Source organism: Ictalurus furcatus, chromosome 16 (genome assembly GCF_023375685.1).
Source record: "Ictalurus furcatus strain D&B chromosome 16, Billie_1.0, whole genome shotgun sequence".
Lineage (NCBI taxonomy): Eukaryota > Metazoa > Chordata > Actinopteri > Siluriformes > Ictaluridae > Ictalurus > Ictalurus furcatus.
The window spans coordinates 28,732,003-28,756,812 of record NC_071270.1 but is presented as its reverse complement, the minus strand read 5'-3'; the positions used below and the strand labels follow the sequence as shown (position 1 = coordinate 28,756,812).

At 39.1% G+C, this 24,810-nt stretch overlaps 2 protein-coding genes across 2 annotated transcripts in view; one reads left to right on the top strand and one right to left on the bottom strand.

The window, feature by feature from the left end:
* ugcg (UDP-glucose ceramide glucosyltransferase) overlaps positions 1-9,531 on the bottom strand; it is a 32,134-nt gene extending 22,603 nt beyond the window's left edge. Inside the window, exons 1-2 of the mRNA XM_053645330.1 lie at positions 9,382-9,531; positions 1,108-1,249 (exon numbers count right to left, since the gene is read on the bottom strand). Of these exons, the coding sequence (XP_053501305.1) occupies positions 1,108-1,249; positions 9,382-9,479 (240 nt within the window). The 5' untranslated portion in view covers positions 9,480-9,531. The remainder of the gene's footprint in view (positions 1-1,107; positions 1,250-9,381) is intronic.
* A 4,706-nt stretch (positions 9,532-14,237) lies between these two features.
* On the top strand, positions 14,238-22,322 carry ak3 (adenylate kinase 3). The gene is made up of 5 exons (XM_053645583.1): positions 14,238-14,527; positions 16,630-16,749; positions 18,020-18,192; positions 20,986-21,104; positions 21,587-22,322. The coding sequence occupies exons 1-5, from the start codon at positions 14,380-14,382 to the stop codon at positions 21,702-21,704; spliced, it is 678 nt and encodes a 225-aa protein (XP_053501558.1). The 5' UTR covers positions 14,238-14,379; the 3' UTR covers positions 21,705-22,322.
* Positions 22,323-24,810: the final 2,488 nt, after the last annotated feature.

Genomic DNA, 24,810 nt, shown 5'->3' with positions numbered 1-24,810 from the left:
TCTTCACAGTGTGTTGAGACGATATAGACACACGTCCAATTCCAGGTGGATTCATAACATTTCCAGTGGACTGGAACTTCTTAATTATTGCCCTGATGGTGGAAACGGGCGTTTTCAATGCTTGTGCTATTTTCTTATAGACACGCCCCATTGTGTGAAGCTCAACAACCTTTTCCCGCACATCACAGCTGTATTCCTCGCTCTTACCCATTGTTTTGAATGACTAAGGAAATTTGGCCTGTGTGTTACCTCATATTTTTACCCCTGTGTAACAGGAAGTCATGGTTGAACAATTTCCTGTTCCGAGTCACCCAGGTGCACTAAAAAAAAATGTAAAACATCAATGGGAATACACTTCAAATATATTTCTCATATACGAATTCATAGAGGTGCCAATAATTGCTGTACACCTATATTTTACAAAGATATTTTTGGATAAGCCCGTGTTGTGTTTGTGATTGTTTGATATCCATGAGAGCAGAGGATTTTTGTGAATTTATTTTTAAACAAAAGATCAAAAGTTTAAACAACAAAATTTTTCACAGCCTTCTTTGCTCATATTTACCAAGGGTGCCAATATTAATGGAGGGAACTGTATATATTGTGTTTCGTATGACATTATCACATGATTTTTTTTGTCATTATCGCTCAGTCCTAAATGAGTCTATATTAATACGATAAAAAGTGCAACGCATCATACAAATAAAAACAAACTAAACTCTTGTATCATTCACTTTAATGTTCCAGATTGATTTTTATTCATTTATTGTTACAAATATTTGATATTTCTTACTATAAACCTACTTTTAGTGTGTGTAGATTAGGGTCATTTAGCCAAAATAAAAAAAAATAACAATTCATGATTTGTGTTTTAATAAACTAAAACTTCAACATGAGAACCTAAAACATGCGGAATTTTTATTTTAATTTTAAATAATTAATGCATCGAGAATCGCTTTCAAACTGAATCATAAAATTGAAGTAAAAAAGGAAATATTTACACTACTGAAGAAGGAAATTTTTGATTTTTTTTTGCTTCCAATTGATGCTGCCGATATCGTAACATAACTGATCGTGATCTCGATATCAGATGAATTTTTTTCTTACCTTGGGGTAGTCGAGCTCGAAGAAGGTCTCGAGGTTACTGACGAGATTCGGGTCGACGCCCTTCAGAGGTTTGAGCAGAGACACTCCGGCCAGTTTGCTGTACGGCTGTTTATCTCCGCTCTTCTTATTGAGATGCAAGCGGCTGTGGAGGGAGAAGTTAATGCGTTTAGCGAGCTTTAGCGCTACGGTCTCCATAGAAACCAGATACAGGAACAACGTCAATCTCTAAAGCGCGGCCTCGATGAGGCGTCACGTCCAAATTTTGGACCTAAAAAAAACCCCCCTGCTCATCGAGTCACTAATCACGCAAAGATCCGAACAAATTCATTCGTAAATCATTTGGCAGGAGATTCTAATGCAGCTAGTTGGGTGGAGGGGGGCGGGGTCGTATCCTACGATTGGTTCCTGGAGTTTTCACCGTATATAACTTGGCTCACTAACGTGAACCTCGATTAATCGGCTTAAAAACGTACAATTGTCAAAATTGTTGTGTGTGTATTATTTTATATATATTATAAATATATTATTTATACATGTGAATTACACACTTACATTTAAATTGTTTATTTCAGTTTATTGAACGTTTTGTGAAACTCCGCCACGTCACATTAATAGCTTGAAAGAAAACAAATCCATTAATTAAGACAAAGACTAGCGGTTCAATGAGGACAAAAGTAAAAACGCCCTATAAGAGAAGGAGGAGTTAGTGCGTGTCTGGGGCAGCTGACATTCTGCGGTGGCCGAGCTGCGTTACTGGAAGATTTACCGCACGCCGTTTGGTCGTTATTTTGTCGTCTGTGGCTCAGTTTGTCTTCTGTAGGATTGGCGTGTTTAGCATCTGCGCAATAACGTATCACTGAAGTTGTTTTTTAAGAGGTTCTTAAGACACACCTTTAATAAAAGCTCACTGAATACCAAGCGATTTACACAGCTTTACAGATGTAGAAACACCCTATAGGTTAAATCCTACATGGTCATTACTACACAATGGATAGATTTTTTAATCACGCTCTCTCTCTCTCTCACACACACACACACACACACACACACACACACACACAGTAATCAATCCTTGCAACACAAATGCATACGCATGTTGGTTTAACCAGCAGTTAAAACCCAAATACTGATCGCTACACAAACATTAATCTTAAGCAAAAACAAAGAACTTAATTATTAATTAAAGAAAATATTTAGTCAGTAGATACAAACGGCAGCAATCCGAGTACGCGATGAGCACTCGCATATTTTCTCCGCCGAGTAAATACACACATTACTGCTAATAATCTTCAGACAGGAAACACAGCACTGCGTTCGGTCTTTCAGAAGCTCTAATCGTTTCTATAATTACATTTATTAAACATTTTCACGACGGTGAAGTCGATCACAACGGAGCATGATGGCAGAATTATCCTACCATGATATTTTAAGACATTTCTATGATGGAACTAATCCGAGAGGAACCGAGTTTGGGGGAAAAAACACTGAAAAGGAGGAAAAATGACATTTACAAAGCAGTAATTAGATTTAATTTAATATTTTACAATTTAAAAGATTCAGTACAAAATTTAAGCCGATCATATAATCGTTTAAAAAAAAAAGAAAGAAGGAAAGAACAATTGCTTCGTTTGAATGAATTTTAAAGTTGTTTGACGCAAGCGGTCTGGAATAATCCTTTCTTTTTAGATCTCTGGAGATTTTTCACTCGGACGTTTGTGATCATGATGTAATTTTGTAGTTGGAATCTTTACCCCACCTAACGTGATGATCCCATAACTCTGCGTGTGTGTGTGTGTGTGTGTGTGTGTGTGTGTGTGTGTGTGTGCATACAGTATGAATCATGCAGTGTGTTAGACAGAGAGAGACACGGATCAGAGACACGAGGTGATCCAACAGGTTGAGCTGCAGATCCAGTTTCTCACACACACACACACACACACACACACACTCCAGTTAGTTTCACCATGACGTATGTGTGTGTATGTGTGTGTACACAAACAGCAGTTCTAGGTATCAATTTTCCAAAGTATGAGAACTTGGTCTAAAAAAAAAAAAAAAAAAAATAGCGGTATTGAATCTGGTGAAAATGAAAGTAAAACTTTAAGGTGTAATCTTCGTCCGTCGTATAAAACAAAAGGAAACTCTTCTTTCTGGGGAGGTAGTTTTTCCAGACGTGTGTGTGTGTGTGTGTGCGTTCGTTAAGAGTACGTCTAGAAATTCTGAAATATAAACTCAGACAGGTGGGCATGTCTTCACCATGTATAAACTCCATGTGTAACACACACACACACACACACACACCTCATTTTAACACACACCGATTGTTTCAATCTTTATAATAAGTGCTTGTTGTAGGGGGTGTGGTCACGCCTGATCATTAGTAGGTCACATGACACATGCTAGGAACTCAGTATCTTCACTGAACCCCGCTGGAGTGAAGTCCTGTACAGACACTCTGCTAATAATGAGGCCACACCTCTACATGGAAAACTAATCCTGTCTGAATAAGGCTTTAGGAAGAAAAAAATAAAAAGAATTCAAATCATTATAAACTGAATAGAGAACAGCTGCTTCGATGTTAATGTTTTGTGATATCTGTTGAAGTGTTTAAAATAAAATTCTCAGAACAGATTTTCAGCAGTAAACTTTTTGTGAATTTTTATGCGATTTTTTTTAAATAAAATAAATAATTCTAACTCTATTGATCAGTTAAGTAATCCATTTCTGAAAGAAAAAAAAATCACCACGTGATGCACTCGAGTTTAAAAAAACATATTTTCTTTATGTTCGGTTTGTTCGCTGCTCAAGTTTTTTTAAAAAACCCTAGAAAGGAGTGATATGATGCAACGAGTCAAAAATCATACTTTTGTAAAGTATGCGTACGTAGAAGTAACGTTTCCCCCCCCCCCCCCCCGATAGAGCAGCATTTTTTTACCGACCAATCAGGCCATAGTCCCGCCTTCTTGCTTGCCACTGGCTCACGAGACTCACAGGTCAAAGCTCAAAGTTCACGTAGCAAAGTGAAAATAAGGTAGATGAGAAATAAACGTCTTATACATGCCCCTTTCCCTTTCAGTGACTCAGTTCGGATGAAAGGTTTTTTTTTCCCTTCTTAAATTTAGAAAATGTACAGAAGGCGTAACGTATCGCCATAGCAACGAAAAGTCAAAAATGGTAAATGCTACCGTTAAAATGTACCTCCGCAAATATGTTTGATAAAATAATGAAAACAAGTCTAATAAAAAGTGATTTTAAATCCTACATTTCCATTACGATAAAATTCCAATATTTTTGTTCTCCCTTAAAGAAAAAGCTCGACACATTTTTCCTCCTCCAGAGTTTTATCCGATTACTGAAGTTATCCTTCGACCTCCACGCCGAGTATTTATCCGTGAAAATTCCTGAAATGAAGCCAGTTGGTTTGGAGAACACGCTGCAGCTGCGTCTATTCACAAAAAGACTAAACAAAACAGACGAAGAAGAAGAAAAGGAGGATAATAAGCTTCGAATGCAGAACCTCGTCTCTCTCTTTTCGGAAAGAACCTGGACTCTTTCCCATCGGAACGCAATAAAATTCCCGAGAGACCTTCTGTTCGGTTCGCCATCTCTACTTTAATGCGGTACAAACTTACTTAAAAACATTTTTTAAAAATTAATAATATCAAAAATAAATACTTAACACTCGAAAGAAGGAGAAAAAATCTGTTTACAGAAAAGGAGGAAAAAGCATTCTCCATTATAATCTTTACTATTTTAATGTTTTTAATAAATTTTAATTCTATCGGCTCCTTCCAGGGTCTTTTATATATCACGATATAATTTATTACGATATCGATATTATAATCGACTCATCGCACAGCCTTACTCACTACAAGTGTAGCTAGTTTTAACTTTATGCAAATTACAAATCAAGCGCTGACCAATCAGAGCGCAGCGGACACGCTGCTGTCGTAAGAACTAGAGCTGACGTGAAAAGAATTACGTATTCGTTACGTCACGCTGCGCTGGTATTCCTTCATTCAGATGCCGTGCGATATCGATGCTCTGTTTGTAAAAAATCTTTTACGTTTCGTTATAAAACGTAAATGTTTTGGTTCTGAGAACGAGTATTTACGTAGTTAGGACGGTGAATTTAAAAATGACTGCGTTACGAGTAGCTATGTCGTGGCTAAGCGGTTTTATTCTGTGCTGCGTCACCGGGTGGCGTGACTCACTCGGAGGAAAACGCTATCCGCCCTCTTCCACATACATACACGAGCTCACAGACGCCTACGAGTGGCTAACACCTCTGTGAGCTCTGTGCGTAGGTATTTGTTCTTTTCTTCTATTTACTACCTTCTTCACACCATATAATATTTATAAATAAACATAAAATATTTTTTCCCCTTACCCTGATTTTTCACTCTCTTACACGATTTTAGATTAAAACCTGGTTAAAGATTAAACTGAGATTAATTCTGAGAACAATAAACACACTAGATCGACACAGAGCAGTGACATACACATCAGACTAGCGCTAAATGCAACACAGCTTTACACCACAGGAAGTCAGCAAGATGGCGGTGTTGGCATTTGCTCTGATGAAACTCCTGCCATGTGACCACAGCGTAGAGAACATCCACAGATCAATAATACAGAAATGATAAAAGACAATAGGTCTGAGATTTACTGAGCGTTCACATCTATTAGTCCGTGTGTCGACTCTGAATCAGCGCAAATTTGATTCTTTTGATTGATTTACTATTTGATTCGGTTTGGTTATGGAGCCGTTACATTTAGTTACAGGAAACAAAAAGCAAAAAAATATCATTCAAGTGAGGTGTGTGTGTGTGTGTGTGTGTGTGTGTGTGTGTGTGGGGATGAAAACATCCTCGTCAAACTCCTTCAAAACTACAACGGTGGAAAAACAAACAAAAAGCGTGTGTAGAAATCAAGGAGAAAACCGGGAGCCGGCGCTAAATAAACGACTCGATAAATTATATAAATAACAGGTATGAAATATTTTATGTTTATTTTCTCCAAGTATCAACAACACACACGGCATTCCTGCAGAGCTACCCAAACAACCCAAATACCACGGGGTAGTCGTTTCGGTTCCTACAGTCGACTCGATTCAGGAGTCGATTCACCTGGAAGTTCATCGGGAGGCAGACTGTGACCATAGCTCTTAGTTCCTGAGTAAAGAACCGCACAGAGGTTCCATCTGACTCTTTATTGATTCTCAGCGTGAAAGCGAAACCAAACAACAAATGAATCAAAAGAATCAATTTCACACCAACCCGCCATTTTAGGATTTAGTATCTCCGACTTATGACACTTCACGCAAAACAAAAAAGCTACGATCTCCATCCCCGCTAGCAGGCGACGTGTGTCTTGTAGTATGTCGCTTGAGGGCGTGGCGTGTCCAGCGATTTTTTTCCCCATTCTGATGAGAAACCCTCGTAGCTGTATATTATCTTCTAAGCATTTAAACAGAAATTAAATAACACACTAACGAGTGTGGAAATCGAATCGGGTGTGATTTACATTTTGTATGTTGGAGAAACGTCGGACCGCAGGCTTGGTCCGAGTCCATCGTTTGGATCGGTCACGTGCCTAATTTGCATAGAACCGAAAAAATAATTTAAATCATACGAGCGTAGACGTACGTAGAAAACGAAGAATCGCCTGTCGGTGTAGGAAATAAAAATATAACGATCAAATATAAGGATCACGGTGAAGAGGAAACACGTCCCGCTCCGCTCTCACGACCCGATACGCCTCTCCGACCTGCCGGGACTTTCTCAGACTCATTAAAGCATGAAGAATTCCAAGGAAAAGAGCGAGGATGTGGAGTTTCAGTAAGACGGATACACGCACAAGCACTAACATGAGAAGTGAAGGACTTTGTGACGTGATCGATGATCGTGGAGATTAACATTGCGTGCGTCTGTTGTGAAAGCAAGGAGTTCTAAGACAAGTCCCGTCTCGTGCTCAAGTGCAACATCACTGAGAAGGATCCGGTAACAATCCTGAATGTCAGACCGTGACGAGTTCCGACGTAGGGCAAGTCAGTGCATCCTTACGTGAGGAAAGAAAACACAGAGCGTGGACTTTTGCTCAAATTAAAAGTAAAAATCATAACGACGTCGTAATAAAATCTCTCACGGAGTGTAAGAGTGTTCTAGTTGCTTCTAAAAGAACAGCACTGACCACATGTAATCTAACCCCAACGTATGAGGAGATAGTTATCTGGATAAGTGTAAAACATGACATCATCTTCGGGGAATGTTTCAGTGACGACCTGCAGATATTTCTCTTGTTGCGTCAAGGACAAAAATGTTCTTCCCGAGTCGTTTTTATTTTCCACAGCAAAACTGAGGAGTTTTTTTTTTTCCACGTGGCTCCACGTGAGTAAGAACAGCGCGTATCCTCGGCAAGTATCGTTAACGTTATCATTACGTATCGCGCTTACAGCAAATACAATCCGATATTAAATCACGTATTAATAATTCATCGTGCTAATCATTTCTCCACCGCTGTTCAGAATACAGGAAATGATTTTTTTTTTTTAAATGTTACCATGACAACCATACAACGTTCTATTCAACCAAAATCGTTTTACCCCCCACTTTTTAAGTTAATCGCAATAAAACCTCTTACGCTCTGTTTACGTCATCGATCGTCGAGATCCGGAAAACACGCTCGCACAAACACGCACGTTCTTCACAGAGAGAGCGAGAGCGTCGAGGGGGTATTTTCTGTCCGTTTCATTTATCGATCGATTTCCTTGTAAAATCGTACGACAACGTACAAGAAGATTTAACCTATCTAAGCTACATCAGATCTCTTCGGTATTGGTGCTTTCGGCTGAGTTTAAGGAAACGATCATGACGGTAGAGAGAGAGAGAGAGATCTCGATGTGATGCTCGCTCGACCGTTTTTAAACTCTGCCTCATGACCAGACGTCAGTAAGTAGGAATGTGTGATCCTGTGTGTGATCTCCAGACCCGGGGAAAGAACCCGTCTCCATAAAGCTCTACGTATTTACTTTCAGATTAGACCATTTGAGGATTTAAATACACTGCTGAAGAACAGTGCATTTAAAAAAAATAATAATCAAAAAAAAAAAACTGACTTTGTTGTTTCCCCAATTAGTGCAACGAGGCAGAAAATCGAGCAAGCATGTGTGGTAATCCAGGTCCAGAACACACCATTACCACACACACACACACACAATATAAACCCACTTCATAACATGTTAGTGTTCAAAAACCATCAAACACACACTTTAAATTACAAATTCACGCCGTTTAGTTAATCCGAGCAATACGATTTCTGCAACAACCTGCATTTCTCAAACCGATAAGTTTTATACGCTCATAGAAACCTTCAGCAACAAACACTCAGACATTTCGTGTAGTTTTTTTTTTTTTAAATATATAACTGCGGTATCATCGTAGTATCGTGATCATGTGTGATTAGTATCGCGATATAACCGGAGCACCTCCGGTGGATATTGGGGTTTAATCTCTGAACAACAGCGAGTTTTTACAAGCTTTATAAGCTCATTTCTAATAAATAAGACATTTTAAAACAACGATTATGAAATTTAATCCTCTTTTAATCCGAAAGAAGTGTCTAGATTGTTTTAAAAATAGGTCAATATACTTATATTTACTGTTCTTATGAGTAAATACAGCACCTGGATTTAACAAATATATATATATATATATATATATATATATCTTTTAAACTACACGAATCATGATACTATACTAATAGTGTAGTGGTTTATTAAATATTTAGACTTCCTGTGTGTATTATAACATTTCAGGAGGTATTTATGGTTAAGTCGCTGAGTTAGCAAGAAAAGATAAGCTAGCTAAAATGTTTTAACGTTAATGTTTAATGTGAATGTTCGTGCCAGGAGCAGAAGGTTTATTTAAACCACTGGAACATTTTTTTTATAAACCGAACAAGAAAAGAAAATAAGAATTCAGGATACACGGTTAAACTAGAGAAACGGCTAATCTGGTCAACAAAAACGAAAAAAAAAAAAGAATCTATGGAGTTAGCTTAGCTTAGCATAATGATAGTGATAGTGATAGAGCATGTGTTTGGGTTCCGAATATCACTCCGAATATCAACGCTAATGAATAAATATTCCCTAAATATTCCATTCCGAGGCATGAAGCGGTCTACAGATAGCAAACACATACATATGTTATTAATAAATAGAGAAAATGATTCAAACACACACACAATAATAAATCAGCCTCGCGCGCTACTTACACGTAGATAATGGACATGAAATGCATGAGCCAGAGGACAATAAATAAAATAAATCCGAAGATGGAGAAGCCTTGCATAGCGAGCTCCAGCAAGGCCATGGTGTACAGACACCACCGGGCAGTGTGTGTGAATGTGTGTGAGTGCGTATTGGCCCCGAAGTCCTGTGTGCTGACGGAGGGGGGCGGGGCTAGAAAACATCCTGCTGCGGAGTGCCTGCGTGATGGGCGTGGCCATTGTCAATGACGTCAGACGTTTCCTCTGCATAAGCCACGCCCACCACAATGTCCTGGCCGCCGCATTACCCGCAGGATTTCAATATTATACAAATAATACTCTTCAACTCATCATCATCAACACTTTCTGTCTTTCCCTCTCTCTCTTATATATATATATATATATATATATATATATATATATATATATATATATATATAATGTACAATACAATAAAAGGGTTCGTTAAAGGGTTCCATGCCAGGCTGTATCTGGAATCTTTTCTAAAAGTATAACCCCTTGTTATAATGTTCTACATAGAACTCTTCTTTCCTCCTTTTTCTTGGCTTAAGCTGAACTGATCTACATTTACAGCATTTGACAGACACCCTTACCATTTATACTGCTGAGCAGATGAGGGTTAAGGGCCTTGCTCAAGAGCCCAGTAGTAGCAGATTGGCAGTGCTGGGATTTGAACTCACAACCTTCCAAACAGTAGTCCAATATATTAACCGCTAAGCCATGCATATCTAGGCCCTGCCTACTGATTTCTGCCATGATAGATTTTTTTTTTTTGCTCGTTTGCATAATATGCAAAACCTACTTTTGCGCACTACTCCTAGGATCTTCACAAGTTTAGGGCAGTGTTGACTCAGCGGTTAAGGTTCTGAGTTACTGATAACAAAATCAGGGGTTCAAGCCCCAGCACCACCAAGCTGCCACCTTGAGCAAGGCCCTTAACCATCTCTACTCCAGCGGTGCTGTATCATGGCTGCCCCTGAGCTCTGACACCAACTTCCAACAAGCTGGGATATGCGATGAAAAGAATTTCACTGTGCTGTAAAACTTCTTCTAAGTTTGGTGTCAAACTGCTCAGGAGAGTGTGGGCCTCACCGATAATCCAGAACATGTTGAGATTTGTAAACACCACATGTCTATCAGTTCTAACAAGGTGAAGCTAGCTGTAATACATGATTATAGGTTGTGTGTATTTTAATTATCCTTGAAAGACATATTCAACTAGCATTAAGCTATCATCACAAAACATGCTGTGAATGTATATATGCATGATGTCTTCATTGTTTGATGTAACTTGGCAATAGCTGGTCACTGGAAACGCTATTGCAAGGAGTGCTTGGACCCCACACATCATCGCTTTTGGCTATATATATTTCTTTTAATGTTTTTATTAGTTGTTTTTTTTTTTAGTTAACTCGCTTTGTGCGACTTTTAACACAACCAGTAGCATTTGCGATTACAGTTTATAAAACTTTTCTGCAATAGGTGTTAAAATAATCCATTAAAACGAAATGTTTAAATTTCTCGCTTGATGTTGATTATAATCTGTCCACGACAGTCTTATGTCTCATAAGTCTTTATACTCTCAGGGAAAAAGTGAAACTCTGAGGTCATGGCCGCTCCTTGGTGAGTTATTACACGTGCGATGACATAGCAGGTGTGTGTGATCACTCCTAAGAAACCAATAGAGCATGGGTGAGTGAAGTCCAAGGAAGCCTTGTAAATTATTATCACTGGAGATGATAGGAGTTGTGACTGCATGGGCCAAAAATAACTCTTACTGAGCAATTTATAGTCTTATATAACACAGAATTATCACCTGGGTCTAGATATAAAAAAAATTATAACATCATTAAGCAATAATGGTGACACGGGTACTAACTATAGAATGCATTTTAAAGGTGCGGTCTGTGACTTTCAAAACACTTTTGTGTAATGGTAACTCATGTCTCTGTGGACCATCAGCATGCAACCAGTCAGGACAAGTATGCACCTGTCAGTCATTTTATGGGCGTGGCTTTAGAGGGAGAAGGTCTGAAGGTCTGAGAAGGTTTGAGAAACACTGAAGGTCTTATGCTACATTCGAATAAAGCTCATAACTCAGAAATTTCCTAACCTAAACCAAAAAAAACCCCAAACTCTTAACTCGGAATTCCTGGTCAGGAAGGTTCCTTCAAATCAATTCACATTTTTAAATGAGTTTATAGTAGTATTTACTACGGAGCGATGAAAAAAGATGCTAATTTTAGCCGGATAGCTTGTTGCTAGCAAAGCACACACACTTTAATAGACACACGCATTCATGCTCTTCTCATCAATTTCTAGCTCGAACGTACCGAGTTGGAAAATGACATCATTTTTAAAAAGTTCAGACTGAAGTCAAACACAGCATTACGTTTTGCCAAAATTGCTTACTGCACCTTTAAGACCTTTAAGAGGTGCAGATTTCCATGTGTGCTCTCGTTTTAAAATGATTTAAATGAGGAAGAAGAAACTGGAGAAATCAGTTAATGGGAACAGGAAGTTGTGATTGTTTAGAAGGTGATGGAGAAACAGGAACCGGCATGTCTGTGTAAAGTACATCATGCCCACTACATACTATACAATCAGAACAAACAAAAAAACCCAACACAGTATTGTTGTCATGGAGTGTCTTTTGAAAGCACAATCAGATGAACGTCATGGTGAAAGCATTCAAATGTGGACAGGTTTACACCTCTACCTTCTGTGAATGAGTCCTACATGACATATAGACTGCACTCTGACCTACAGCTAGCACTTTTCTAAACACAATACAATAATGATAACATCTGAAACCACCATAAAACTGCTGTGTAATTATCGTGACATGAAAATGAACAGCTCTAGGGAATATTTATAGTGTCCTACCCTTCCTGAACTGACTCAGGAACTGGACTTTCTTAAGTTTCCTTTATTTCTTTTCTTTCTAGGGACAGTTTAGCTGATAAACTGTAATCATTTAAGCTTACAGTTCACAGCTGTGAGGGGGAAAATGTAAAGAAGAGAATACCTGAGTGAATAGGAGTGTAATTGTAATTATAGTTCATACATAATGGCAGGCTGTGATAATAACAGTGTTATCATTTATAACTAATGAAACAGAACAAAATAAAATATCTGTATAGGAAGGGTTTAAGGTCTTAGACAAATCAGACACTGCCATCTTGTGGTCAGGTTTAAGAGTTGCAGCTCTGTTCATCCCGGAAATAGAATAATGCAGCGTTCGACGCCTCCATTTTCTTCTTCTGTTAGCAACGAGCTAGCAGCTAACTGTGATGAGTGATGTATTTTGATGGATCTTCCACAGAACAATGAACTGTAGAATCGGTGTTATATATTTAACAAGTGAATATGTCTGTATGTTGAGTGATCTACAGCTAATATGTACAGTATATACAGTATAACTCATTTAAAGTGAATACGTGTCTCTGTGTTTACGTTACTGTGAGCGGCCATTTTGAATTGACGTCACTCCCTGAACTCGGGGTTGAGGAGACCGTCTGAGTTCCTGTGTAGGAATGTCAAATTCCTAATTTTATTGTTGTTTTTGTTTGTTTGTTGGTTTGTTTGTTTTCCCCTGGTTGGAATGCAGCATTATTTGATCATAATATGTGACCAATCATAAACTGTATGTAAGCTAAAGATGTTGAATTCTGGATTGTGATTGGTCAGAAAGTGTTGATTAATTCTCTAGAATAGCAGCTCTAACAGTAGCGTAGGTTTATATCAATGCGCTCGTTCTAATACGTTGCCGTTTCTAAACGCTCCACATAACTTCTGTAAAGAGAAGAAATGTTTATGTAACATATATGGAAGGAGTCTCCAGTGTCAGTCAGAGGTAAAGCTGTAACTTTAAGCTTTCTCACATCTTCAGGATAGAGGGGTTTACACTTCTTTGCGGTTTCTCTGTAACAAAAAGACAAGCTGTGTTTATTTTGTCTTATTAACTTGTAGAGGGAGAATAAAGAGAGAGAATAAAGAGAGAAGATAAAGAGAGGGCTGGTGAGGGAACGAGTGTTTATAGCTGCTATAACATAAGTGAGAACAGGAACTAAGTTGCTTCATAAGTATTAAATGTAACTATAAATGGATAAAAGTATATGTAATTTCTTTAATAAATAAAACGTTGCAAAGGTCGGCAAGATGCTGTGGTATAAGAGAAATAAAACATCTAAAAACAATCAACTTTGGCACTGATTATTTTCCTATAACTGCACACCCTGTCCTGTTTTCTGTGTGAAGGTGGAGGCTGTATGTGGTAAGGAGAACTCCTAATGATCATCTTATCTTCAAAACGAGAAACCTCGTTACTGTTCTGGACACCTTCTTGTCCACTTGCCTTCACGAATGTGTGTCACCAAGGGCAAATACAGAGGGCAGGTCGATGGGTGTGTGTTAAAAAATATTGAACCAGGGCTACAAATATGTGAACAATTCTGCCCTTTTGTAACCCTGTTTACATTATTATTACCTATAGATATCTAATGCAACATTATCACTGTCATTTATTAGATTTTATTACTACAGTAAAATCTATAATTTAGTATCTATCAACCTGTTGTGTTTGTCTATCTGTGTATTTATATCTGTATGTCTTTCTATCTATCGGTCTGTTTTATTGTCTATCTGTGTCTATATATTGTATCTGTCTGTATGACTATTCATTTACTTGTATGTTTCTCTCTATGTTTCTCTCTCTCTCTCTCTCTCTCTCTCTCTCTCTCTCTGTACTGTTCCTTTAAGGGAACTTTTCCGAAAAACTCGATTCGATTCGGTGATGTTTCAGAATCGGTTCTCTCGATCGGTACACTTCAGGGAGTCGTTCAGAAGAGATTCGGTTCTTTAGTGATTCACTTTTATGTATATAATCCTGTGTTTGTGATAGAGAGAGAGAGAGAGAGAGAGAAACACGGTGAGCGGAAGCTGAAGTATTTGTCACGCTGTGGATCCGAATCGGGATTAAAGATGCTTGTGCGGAACTTGTTCCGGGCCGTGATCATGGGTCCTCCGGGTTCGGGGAAAGGAACCGTGTCGTCTCGGATCTCTGAAAGTTTCGGGCTGCAGCATCTCTCCAGCGGGGACATGTTACGGGCCAACATTAAAGCCAAGAGCGGTGAGAAAGCTCCTAATGTCATCTCTGTCTCCAGCCCCGATCAGACCGAGCAGGAATTCCGATCGTGAAGCTCAGGTGTCTGATCTGATCCGTGCAGCGGAACAGCGGGGAGATGAAAGTGAAACGGGCGCGTGACGATTTCACACGTTTTCACGCGCTGAAGTTACTGCCTTGTTTTTGTTTTTGTTTTTGTTTTCTACTAAACTGCGTTACGCTTTTTAATCGAGTCGCTACGTGAGCTGTTTTTTAATCTTGCATGGAGTAGTGTGTGTGTGTGTGTGAGTGTGTGTGTGTGTGAGTGTGTGTGTGTGTGTGTGTGAGTGTGTGTGTGTGTGTGAGTGTGTGTGTGTGTGTGTGTGTGTGTGAGTGTGTGTGTGTGTGTGTGGTGCCTTACCCTACATAGTGTCCTGCTCTCTGGGCCACTGGTTATAACTAATATATAACTTGTATTTAAATTCTTGCTCGAGTTGAGTTCTCTGCATAGTGTTACTTTCCACTTCCTGTTAATCTCTCCTTAATCTTCTGTTTACACACACACACACACACACACACACACACACCCACACACACACGCACACTCTTACTTCCCTGCACAGATCTCAGAAGTGTTCAGGCCAAACTAAACTAACAAGCCTAGTTTTATTTCTTTTTCTGTATGTATGTTAAGTACAGGACACTCCACTTACACACTCTCATCAGGGGACGAGGGAGGAAACTACAAGCTGAAGGTTCAGGAGCAGGCCTCGGTTTAATTTATTTATTTTGGTCTACAGCCAGACACACACACACCCCTACCCAATCCACTGACACATCACAACATGCGCCGGTGCGTGGTAACCCTTCGGCTACAGAGGGTTTAATATCCTTTCATATAACAGAAGGATTGTAACGTGTAAAGAATGTGGGAAGAAAAATTAAATACACTGGATCGAGTACATCAGAATTCACCTGAAAGACCCCCGAAAACACACACTCAGTGAGCAGTTCATTAGGAACACCTTCTCGTTCATCCATCCATCTGTTTTCCCTAGCGCTTATCCTGCACAGGGTTGCGTGGAGCCTGGAGACTGTCCCAGGGACTCGGGGCACAAGGCGGGGGACACCCTGGACGGGGAGATAACCCATCGCAGGGCCAACTCATTCATGCAGTTATTTAATCAGCCAATCGTGTGGCAGCAGCGTAGTGTCTACAGTCCTGCAGATACGGGTCAAGAGCTTCAGTTAACGTTCACATCAGACATCAGCATGAGGAAAAAACCGCGAGCTCTGTGATTCGGAGCGTGGCGTGGATGTTGGGACTAGATGGGCTGGTTTGAGTATTTCTAAAACTCCTTTCTGATCTGGGATTTTCACACACGGCAGTCTGGAGAGTTTACTCAGAGTGGAGCGAAAAACAAAAAACATCGCGTGCGTGACAGTTCTGTGGGTGGAAACGCCGTGTTGATGAGCGAGGGTCAGAGGAAAAGTGTCCGATCGGTTCAGGAAGGATGTACTGACTCGTATAATCACTCTTTACAACCGTGTTGAGCAGAAAAGCATGTCGGCATGAACGAAACGTTCAACCTGTTACTCTTCCGTCAGCGAAGGACAGGAATCCCACGCTACAGCGGGCACAGACTCACGGTTTTATCCCCGGCTCTTTTTCCAGTCTCCACATGTCCGGTCTGTCTAATCTCTTGAAAATACTTTCATCTTGTCATGTTACAGAGAAACAGTAGAGAAGTGTAAACTCCTCTGTGCTGAAGACGTGGAAAACTGAAACGTACAGCTTCACCTCTGACTGTTACACAGCGCTGACACTGGAGACTCCTTCCACACACGTTACATAAACATTTACTCTCCTTACTGAAAAATCTGTGTATGCGGAGCGTGCGCTGTACACGTCCCTGTGAATGAGCCGTTACTATAGAAACGATAACGTATCAGAAGGACCGCGTTAATATAAACCTGCGGTACTGACAGAGCCGCTGTTCTAGAGAACTAATCACCACCTCCTGACCAATCACAGTCCAGAACTCGGCAGCGCCGCGGTGTAAGAGCATGTCTGGGGTAAAATGTTATATGAATGCAAGTTGAGTTTTATTTTTTGGTGTTCTGTACAGAACTGGGTCTTCTGATGAAGTCGTGTATAGATCAGGGTCAGCTGATTCCCGATGATGTCATCTCTCGCCTCATCCTGGCCAGCCTCCGAGACATGGAGCAGAGCAGCTGGCTGTTAGACGGTAAGACTCCCTCACACTCACGTCATCTTCACTCCATCTGTGTTTATGAGACGAGAGATCAGAATTTCAGCTTTTATTTCCTCAAATTTACATCTAGACGTGTTAAACAGCTTAGAACACGACACCTTTTGTCTGAACCCACCCAGTATTTTCCCACGTGATCAAAAATATTGGAACATGTGACTGACAGGTGTTTCTTGCTGCCCAGGTGTGTCCTGTTAGATCGTTTAAAGAATTACTATCTCTGAATGTCTACAGTTTGAGCCCTGGGTTTCACCTGTGAAGACCACACTTCTGGTTAAAAAGGATAAACCAACATGAAGATCAGAGAGCTGTGTATGGGAGAAAAGAGGGAAAATCTAACAATAAAACAATAAACAATAACAATAAAACCCCAAAACAACAGTCTGTATCATCACCAACAACCTCCACAGGGCAGGGTGAAGGTATCACTATCCTCTGCTTGAAGAATTCTTCGAGAGCAGAAATGTACAGGCCAAACCACAAGATGCAGACCACTCATCAGCAGTAAGAATCAGAAATCCAGACTGGAAGAAATACAGAGATGATCCACAAAAGTTCTGGAACCGAGATGAACCTCGACCAAAGTGACAGAAAGGTCAAAGTGTGGAGAAAGAAAGGATCTGCTCATGATCCAGAACATACAAGCTGATCTGTGAAACATGGTGGAGGTAGTGTCATGGCTTGGGCTCGCATGGCTGCTTCTGGAACATTCTCACTGACCTTTATTGATGATGAACTCATGATGGAGCAGCAGAATGAATTCAGAAGTTCACAGGAACATTTTATCTGCAGATTTACAGAGAAACGAAGGAGGAACTTCATCATGCAGCAAGACAACGATCCAAAACACACTTCCACCTCAACACAGGACTTCATCAGGGGGAGAGTGGAAGGTTTTAGACTGGACAAGTCCATCACCAGACCTTCACCCAACTGATCAGCATCTCACCTCCTGAAGAGGAGACTGAAGGGAGAAACCTCCCGAAACAAACACCTACTGAAAGAAGCTGCAGGAGAAACCTGGAGAAGCTTCACAGAAGAAGAAACCAGCAGTTTGGTGTCAGTGAGGCGCAGGATCGATTCAACCAAACATTACGTGTTATTCACTTTCAATTACTTCAAGACTGATCTGTTCCTATACTTTTGCTCACCTAAAAATTGCATCGGTGCCACGTTGTAAGCTTTTAAACACGTCTAGATGTAAATATGAGTAAATGAATTCCACCTGGACTCTCTCTCTCGGCAGGTTTTCCCCGGACGGTGGCGCAGGCTGAGAGTTTAGACAGCGTGATCACCGTGGACACCGTCATCAACCTGGACGTGCCGTTCGAGACCATTAAGGAGCGTCTGACGTCTCGCTGGGTTCACCTGTCCAGCGGCCGCGTCTACAACGTCGACTTCAACCCTCCCAAAATCCCCGTGAGTGACGAGATCAGCACTCGGCTGTGTCCTCCATCACGATCTGTCCTTTAGAGGTGCAGGACGAGATTACAGTCAGGGTGTAGATGAGTTAACGGGACCTTATCTTATTTACATAAAAGAAACTCAATCAGCGGCCTGACCTCGGACCTGCTGATGAAACCGCTGAAGAGATTAGCGGCTAAGACGAGAACAGAGGCCGATTGTCTTACTCAGACTTTGTCCTTCTTTCCTTCTGAGGCTTTGGAAAGGTCAAAGGTTATTGTCTATTGAGAAACCCATGAAGAAATCACGTGTTCCTCTGGGTTCGGGCGGCTTTTAGCATTTTGCAGACACTTTAAAGTTGGATGGGAGTTCTTCCTGTGAAATACAACACGTAAACAAACAAACAAACAAACAAATATCAAGTGAAAATATTCTAAATAAATATATACAAATATGTGAAATATTTCTGATTAGTTGTTTATTACTTAATCAGTATGAGATTCTGAACTGTTTATTTATTTATTTATTTATTCGAATTTCAAGCTTGAACTTTTTGCTGTTGTTGTTGTTTTGTTTCTTTCTAGAAATAAACGCTTTAAATCATAAAATATAAAATGATCTGCCAATAGTTTAGAATTTTAAGCTTTGAAGTGTCTAGTAATAGGGTTCATATTTGTAATATTTACTGAAGGATCTCCTAAACAGAAATATTACATCAGAGATTCATCGGTTCAGAATATTTTCACTTGATTTGTGTTGTTTATTTATTTGATCTTTCCTATTTGTTTAGTAGTCTATGACCGGTATACGATCATGAAGCCTGTTTCTCAGTGAAGCGTGCAGCGTGACGGACGTCAGGTTAGAAACATAAAGCCGCCTGTGATTATCCTGGGAGTTAAACGTTTGTGTAGAACGTGGAGCAGGACTTCCTGCAGAGTTTCTGAAGGTCAGTGAAGTCCTTCAGAGAAACAACTTCCTGCCACGCTGTAGAGAAAATGCTGTTTACTTCCTGCCTCTGCTGCTCTTTCTTAAAAATAACAAACAAACAAACAAAAAGGTATGAATGTAATGTAAAAGTCTACTCAGCAGAATTCCGGAGCTGGTGTACGTGACGTGTACTTATCTCCACGTGACGCGCGAGCGGCCTGCGTCCGAGTCTTCGAGTCGGTTTGAAGGTCACGTCTGAGGAACAGCCGTTTCTGTTAGAAGGCTGTGTTTATAGCGTCAGAGTGCTGGTGTGTGTGTGTGTGTGTGTTTCTCTTTAAGAAAGTACCGGAAACACACGACAGGAATCCTCCTCCTCCTCCGGACTGATCCTAGGAGTGATTTTGGATTTAATGTGGATTTTTTGAAAATTCAGGCTCTGCATTTTTAAATGCTCCTCCATGGGGATTGATGTGATTGTCACCAAACATGGAGAAAATTATGCCAAGACACGGAAGATGCGAAGTTGCGGAGGGATTTTTGATACCTCGGACGGTTTCGCCATGGCGAGGCAGTAAATTTAAAGGGAAAATAAAGGCAGGTAAAGGGAAACAGGAAGTGTGTCATCCTCTGCATGCATGGCGTGATTTAGATGAAACCAGAGCTGTATGTTTGGTCACACGTGGTCATAGCGCCACCAACTGGCAGCAGGAAGTGCGTCACTTAAAACAGGTTTTTAAATATATGTCTTCTTATACATATATATATATATATATATATATATATATATATATATATATATATATATTTACCTGAATCGCTTCAACCTTGGTCAGAATATTGTCAAAACACATCTGATGTAAAATTGCGAGCGGAGTCTTGATATCTTAAACGGTGTAGCCGTGGTAACGCATCGAACTTGAATACTCTTTGCATATTCGGGTGTTTTCCTCTACAGCACTCGCTTCTCTACACGTTGTTTTCATACACCGACCGGGTGGTGATGGCACCGCAGTGCTTGGGCCCGTCATCGCTGCTTGCAGCTATATTTCTTAATTATTCTTATTCGCAAAAATGTCAATTCTTGCAGTAAACTCTCTCTCTCTCTCTCTCTCTCTCTCTCTCTATCTCTATATATATATATATAATAGCTTTATGCATTAATAAAAGCTTAGATTAAGTAAGATTATTAACCTGACTGGGTCATGTGGGTGTTTTTACTTTTGCAGATAAAATTTAGGGTTTAGCATTGTTAAAATATGAAAATAAATTTCAATCATTCTAAAAATGATTTATTTATTTATACTTTACAAAATCAGTGACTGACCCTGAGGCTTTAATATCAAACTTGAATTCAAATTCCAGTGTTTTTTGTTGCTTTCTTGGGAAAAAGGTCGTGTGCGGTTGCTTTCTGATTAAACGTGAGCTCGGCCCGGACCACGTCGGTTGTGTGTGACTGTAAACTGCAGCTATTTCTGGACGTGAACCCGCGCCAGGTCTGTGTGGGAGACTGATATGAAATGAAGCGGGTGTGGAGAGATTCGTTTAGACGCTTTGTGGGCGTGTCCTCTAACCGTTACTCCACGATGCGAAACGTACGAGTCAAATAAAAACCCTAGTGACATGAAGTGGATGAAGATTTTTCTAAATGGAGATTATGTGGGGAAAATGATCCACTTTTGTAATAAACAAACACAAATAATCATTAACTAACTAAAAATGAACTATTTGACTATTTGACAGAAAATATTGAGACTTCCTGTGATAAAGATGACTCTAATGTACGCTATTTAATTCTGTGTGTGTGTGTGTGTGTGTGTGTGTGGGGTGTTGATTAAAAGATCCTGGCTCAGTGTGTTGTGTGTTGCGCTGTGTTCACCGCAGGGTCTTGATGATGTCACCGGTGAGCCGTTGACGCAGAGGGACGATGACACGCCCGAAACGGTGACCTGCAGGCTGAAGGCGTATGAAACCCAGACTCGACCAGTGCTGGAGTATTACAGGTAGGTGGTGAGGACGGGGCGCCATTTCTTATGAGCTGTTACAGCGGTGGTATGAAGAAGCAGAGTTACTGCTAGCGCCAACTTCTTAGCGAAATTACTCCTTTCAACATAATTTATTTTATTTTATTTTATTTTTAAAAAATTTTGCAAAATGACTCGGCAAAATTGATTATTTTAAGGTTTTTTTTGTTTTGTTTTTTAGCAAAATGAGTATTTTTAACTATTTTTTTTTTACATTTAATTTTTTTAACACAATGACACTTTAGCAAAAATGTATTTTATTTTTGGTTTTCATGAAAACGACTCCTTTTAGTAAAAGTTATTTATTTATTTATTTTTAGCAAAAATGACTTTTTAACTGAAGGACTCTTGTGTTGTTGGATGTAGTTGCTGTCACCACCCTGAAGTTGATTATTTTCCTCTAACAGCACGTCCTTGTGTGTGTGTGTGTGTGTGTGTGTGTGTGTGTGTGTGTGTAACAGGAGTAAAGGAGTTTTGGCGACGTTCACCGGAACTGAAACCAATAAGATCTGGCCTCATGTTCACACCTTCCTCGCGAAGAAGATCCCACGGACTCAGCAGGTTGGGGGAGGAGTTTAGTCACGTGCCGACTGTAAAGAATTCGATTTTGTCCGGAATGTTAACGACTCAGTCTGGTTTCCATGGAAAGCGATCACGCTGCGTTTTTGGTCACGCTTTGTTTTTAATCGTAGACGATTTTAGTTTTAATCGAAGTTAAATCTGTGTGACGTGAGCACGCGGTAATGGGTTTAAACTCGATCTCGGTTTATTTCATTCTCTTTTCCTCACCGGTGTGTTTAGTTTTGAAAGCACATTCTTTAAATTCTTTTGATTTAGTTTCACTAACGATCTCTCCTCCTCTGTGAAACGTGGTGGAGGTAGTGTCATGGACTGGGCTGGGGTAGAAGCAGACATGCATTAACAAAAATATCTAGTTCATTCTTTTGAACCATGACATCCGCTTCTGAGAGAGGGAGAGAGAAAAGGAAAATATTAAAATGATGAAATAAAAAAAGAAACGGGAGAGAAAGAAATGTTCCGCACAGGAAGAGAAAGGAAGCATTATTTTTTTCAAACTGAATTTTGAAATCATTTAAAAAAAAAAAGAAGAAATCTATTCTGTGTATGGACGCATGTGTCCAACAATAATTCAAACACAATTTACATTTACAAAAAAAAAAAAGGGACAAAAATACACGAGATAAAAAATAAAATTAAAAAAAACATTTTTTGAAGGAAAGTTCGGGTCACTGATACAGAATCTAAAAGTTATTAAAGTTCAAATGTTTTTTTTTTTAAACGTTGAGGGATTTCAGATTGTGTTGATAATATTAATGTGGTGAAAATAATTTTCCTCACAAAGTCGCCTTAACTCGTAAACTCCATCACCATTTCATTTTTTTTTGTGTGTGTCTGAATCTGAATTTCAACAAACCTTCATAAATGATCTGAAATACATTTTAGAAATGATAATGAATGTGATTTGATATAAAATTTTATATCATGAGGAAACGTAAACATTTTTGTAAAATGTATAAATTACTGATTTCACGCCATTGAGCTGAATAATGACGGATAAATAAATCATTTTAAATATAGTTTCCTGCGTTGCATTTATTTTTATTCAAAAGCTCTCAGCAAATTGAACTTTTTTTTTAAGCCTTTGCAAAGAAAAAAAAAAACTAAACAAACAAAAACAAACCCATACATACTAAAAAAAATTATGAAAAATTTAGGTAATTATTGTGTGCTCACGACTTATTTTCTCGTTTTCTTTAAAAAAAAAAAAAAAACTTGAGAAAACGGCAAATTTTTAAAAAAGTTTTTTTTTTTTTCAGATTTTTTTAAAAAGAATTTTTAAAATGTTTTCAAATGTCCCTTCAGGCTCTCTGTAGAAATCCCACTTACTTTTAGTTTAAACATTTTTCCCCCTATTATTATTATTATTATTATTATTATTATTATTATTATTTCAGAATCAAACTTCCTGATTACATAATTATTGGCACCCTTCACACTTAAACACACAGTTTTACTCTAACTGTATTTTCTAAACATTTTGTGATTTCTTTGCAAAAAAGTTGGTTCTAAAATGATTGGCACCCTGTAATTATTACCTGCTGAAGCTGTGTGTGTGTGTGTGTGTGTGTGTGTGTGTGTGTGTGTGTGTGTCCTGAAGAAAATCCCTTCACTGCAAAAAAGAATAAAACTAATAATCATCTTGGCAAGTGAATACAGCAAATAATAGATTTCTTATTAAGGGATTATTATAAATGAAATGTACGATTATTCAGCGTGGTTTTAGACGCTTTTAAATATTTCAAGCTTTACATTTTTAACATTCTGTTGTCAGATATTTTTGCTCTTTTTAGAAGTAACTGCTTAAAATGAGGAAAATAATCTGCTGTAGAAGTACACTGACATTTAGTTTAAAAAAAACCTTTTAGTAATGGTATATTTGGATTATTGTAATCTTGTACATTAATCGTAGGAGATTAGGAACCTTGTACATTAGGAAATATTTGATCAATTGAAATATATTGAAAGATATTTTCTCTTGCTGTCTTTTTTTGTGGTGTGTGTAATTCCTGGCAGATTTATAATTCCAGACTTTTTTTTTCTTTTTTAAGTTATTCCTATCACAGCTCTGATCTTGTTAATTATTTGAGTTATTTGAGTGTTTATATATAATTTTATATCAATTACTTGACTTGTGTTTTGGATTTTCGCCACAGTGAAGGAGGAGGAGTTGTTTTTTACTCCTGAGTGTGTATGTTACTACTTTATAGTATAGTCATTTTGTCTGTTTCCTTAAAGGGTGCCAATAATTCCGAGTTAAAGCTTTATTAGAAGTGAAGTGTGTGGGTTTCGTTCGACACGACGGTGCAAATTCAAATGATTACAACTAATAATCCAAGTGGCTGAAATGGAGATGATCAAGAGTGGGGAAAACACTCTTTTTGTCCACTTTATTAAGAACACTTGTACATCTGCTTATTCATACCATAATCCAATCAGCCAATCACGTGTCAGATACACGCCCAGAGCTTCAGGAGAAGATACGCGATGTTTTTTCCACATCTTCCTCTGTCAGGTTCAGGTGAGTCCGTGCGTTTCTTTTCTCCCGCTCACAGAACCGCCGCCCGCTGGATGTTTTTTGTTTCTCGCACCATTCTGCGTAAACTCTAGAGACGGTTGTGTGTGGAAATCCCAGCAGGAGATCATCAGCTTCGGAAATACTCATTACTCCGGCACCAACAACCATGACACGGTCAGAATCACTGAAACTGGAGAACATGAACGTGGACCTGCATGATTTTATGCATGGCGATGCCGAGATGGGATTGGACGATGGATTAATCGCAAGAATAAGATGGTGTACGGGTGTTCCTATTAAAGTGGCCGGTAAGTAACGAATCCTAAAGCTTATAGGGATCTCCGAACGAGGTCAGAAGTTAAACGATGCAGCTTCACGGTCGAGTTTCCTTGTTCCGGTAAAACAATCCGGTTAATGAATTAATCCTTGATCATTCATCATAATCAGACTTTTCTTATAATAATAAACACTATGAACTTGTATTTTTCTCTTAAAATGCATTTGAATTAAAACCACAAACACACGACCTGCGCGCTAACACGTGTACCGTTAAACATAACCGCATCACAAGGATGAATGAATAATTCA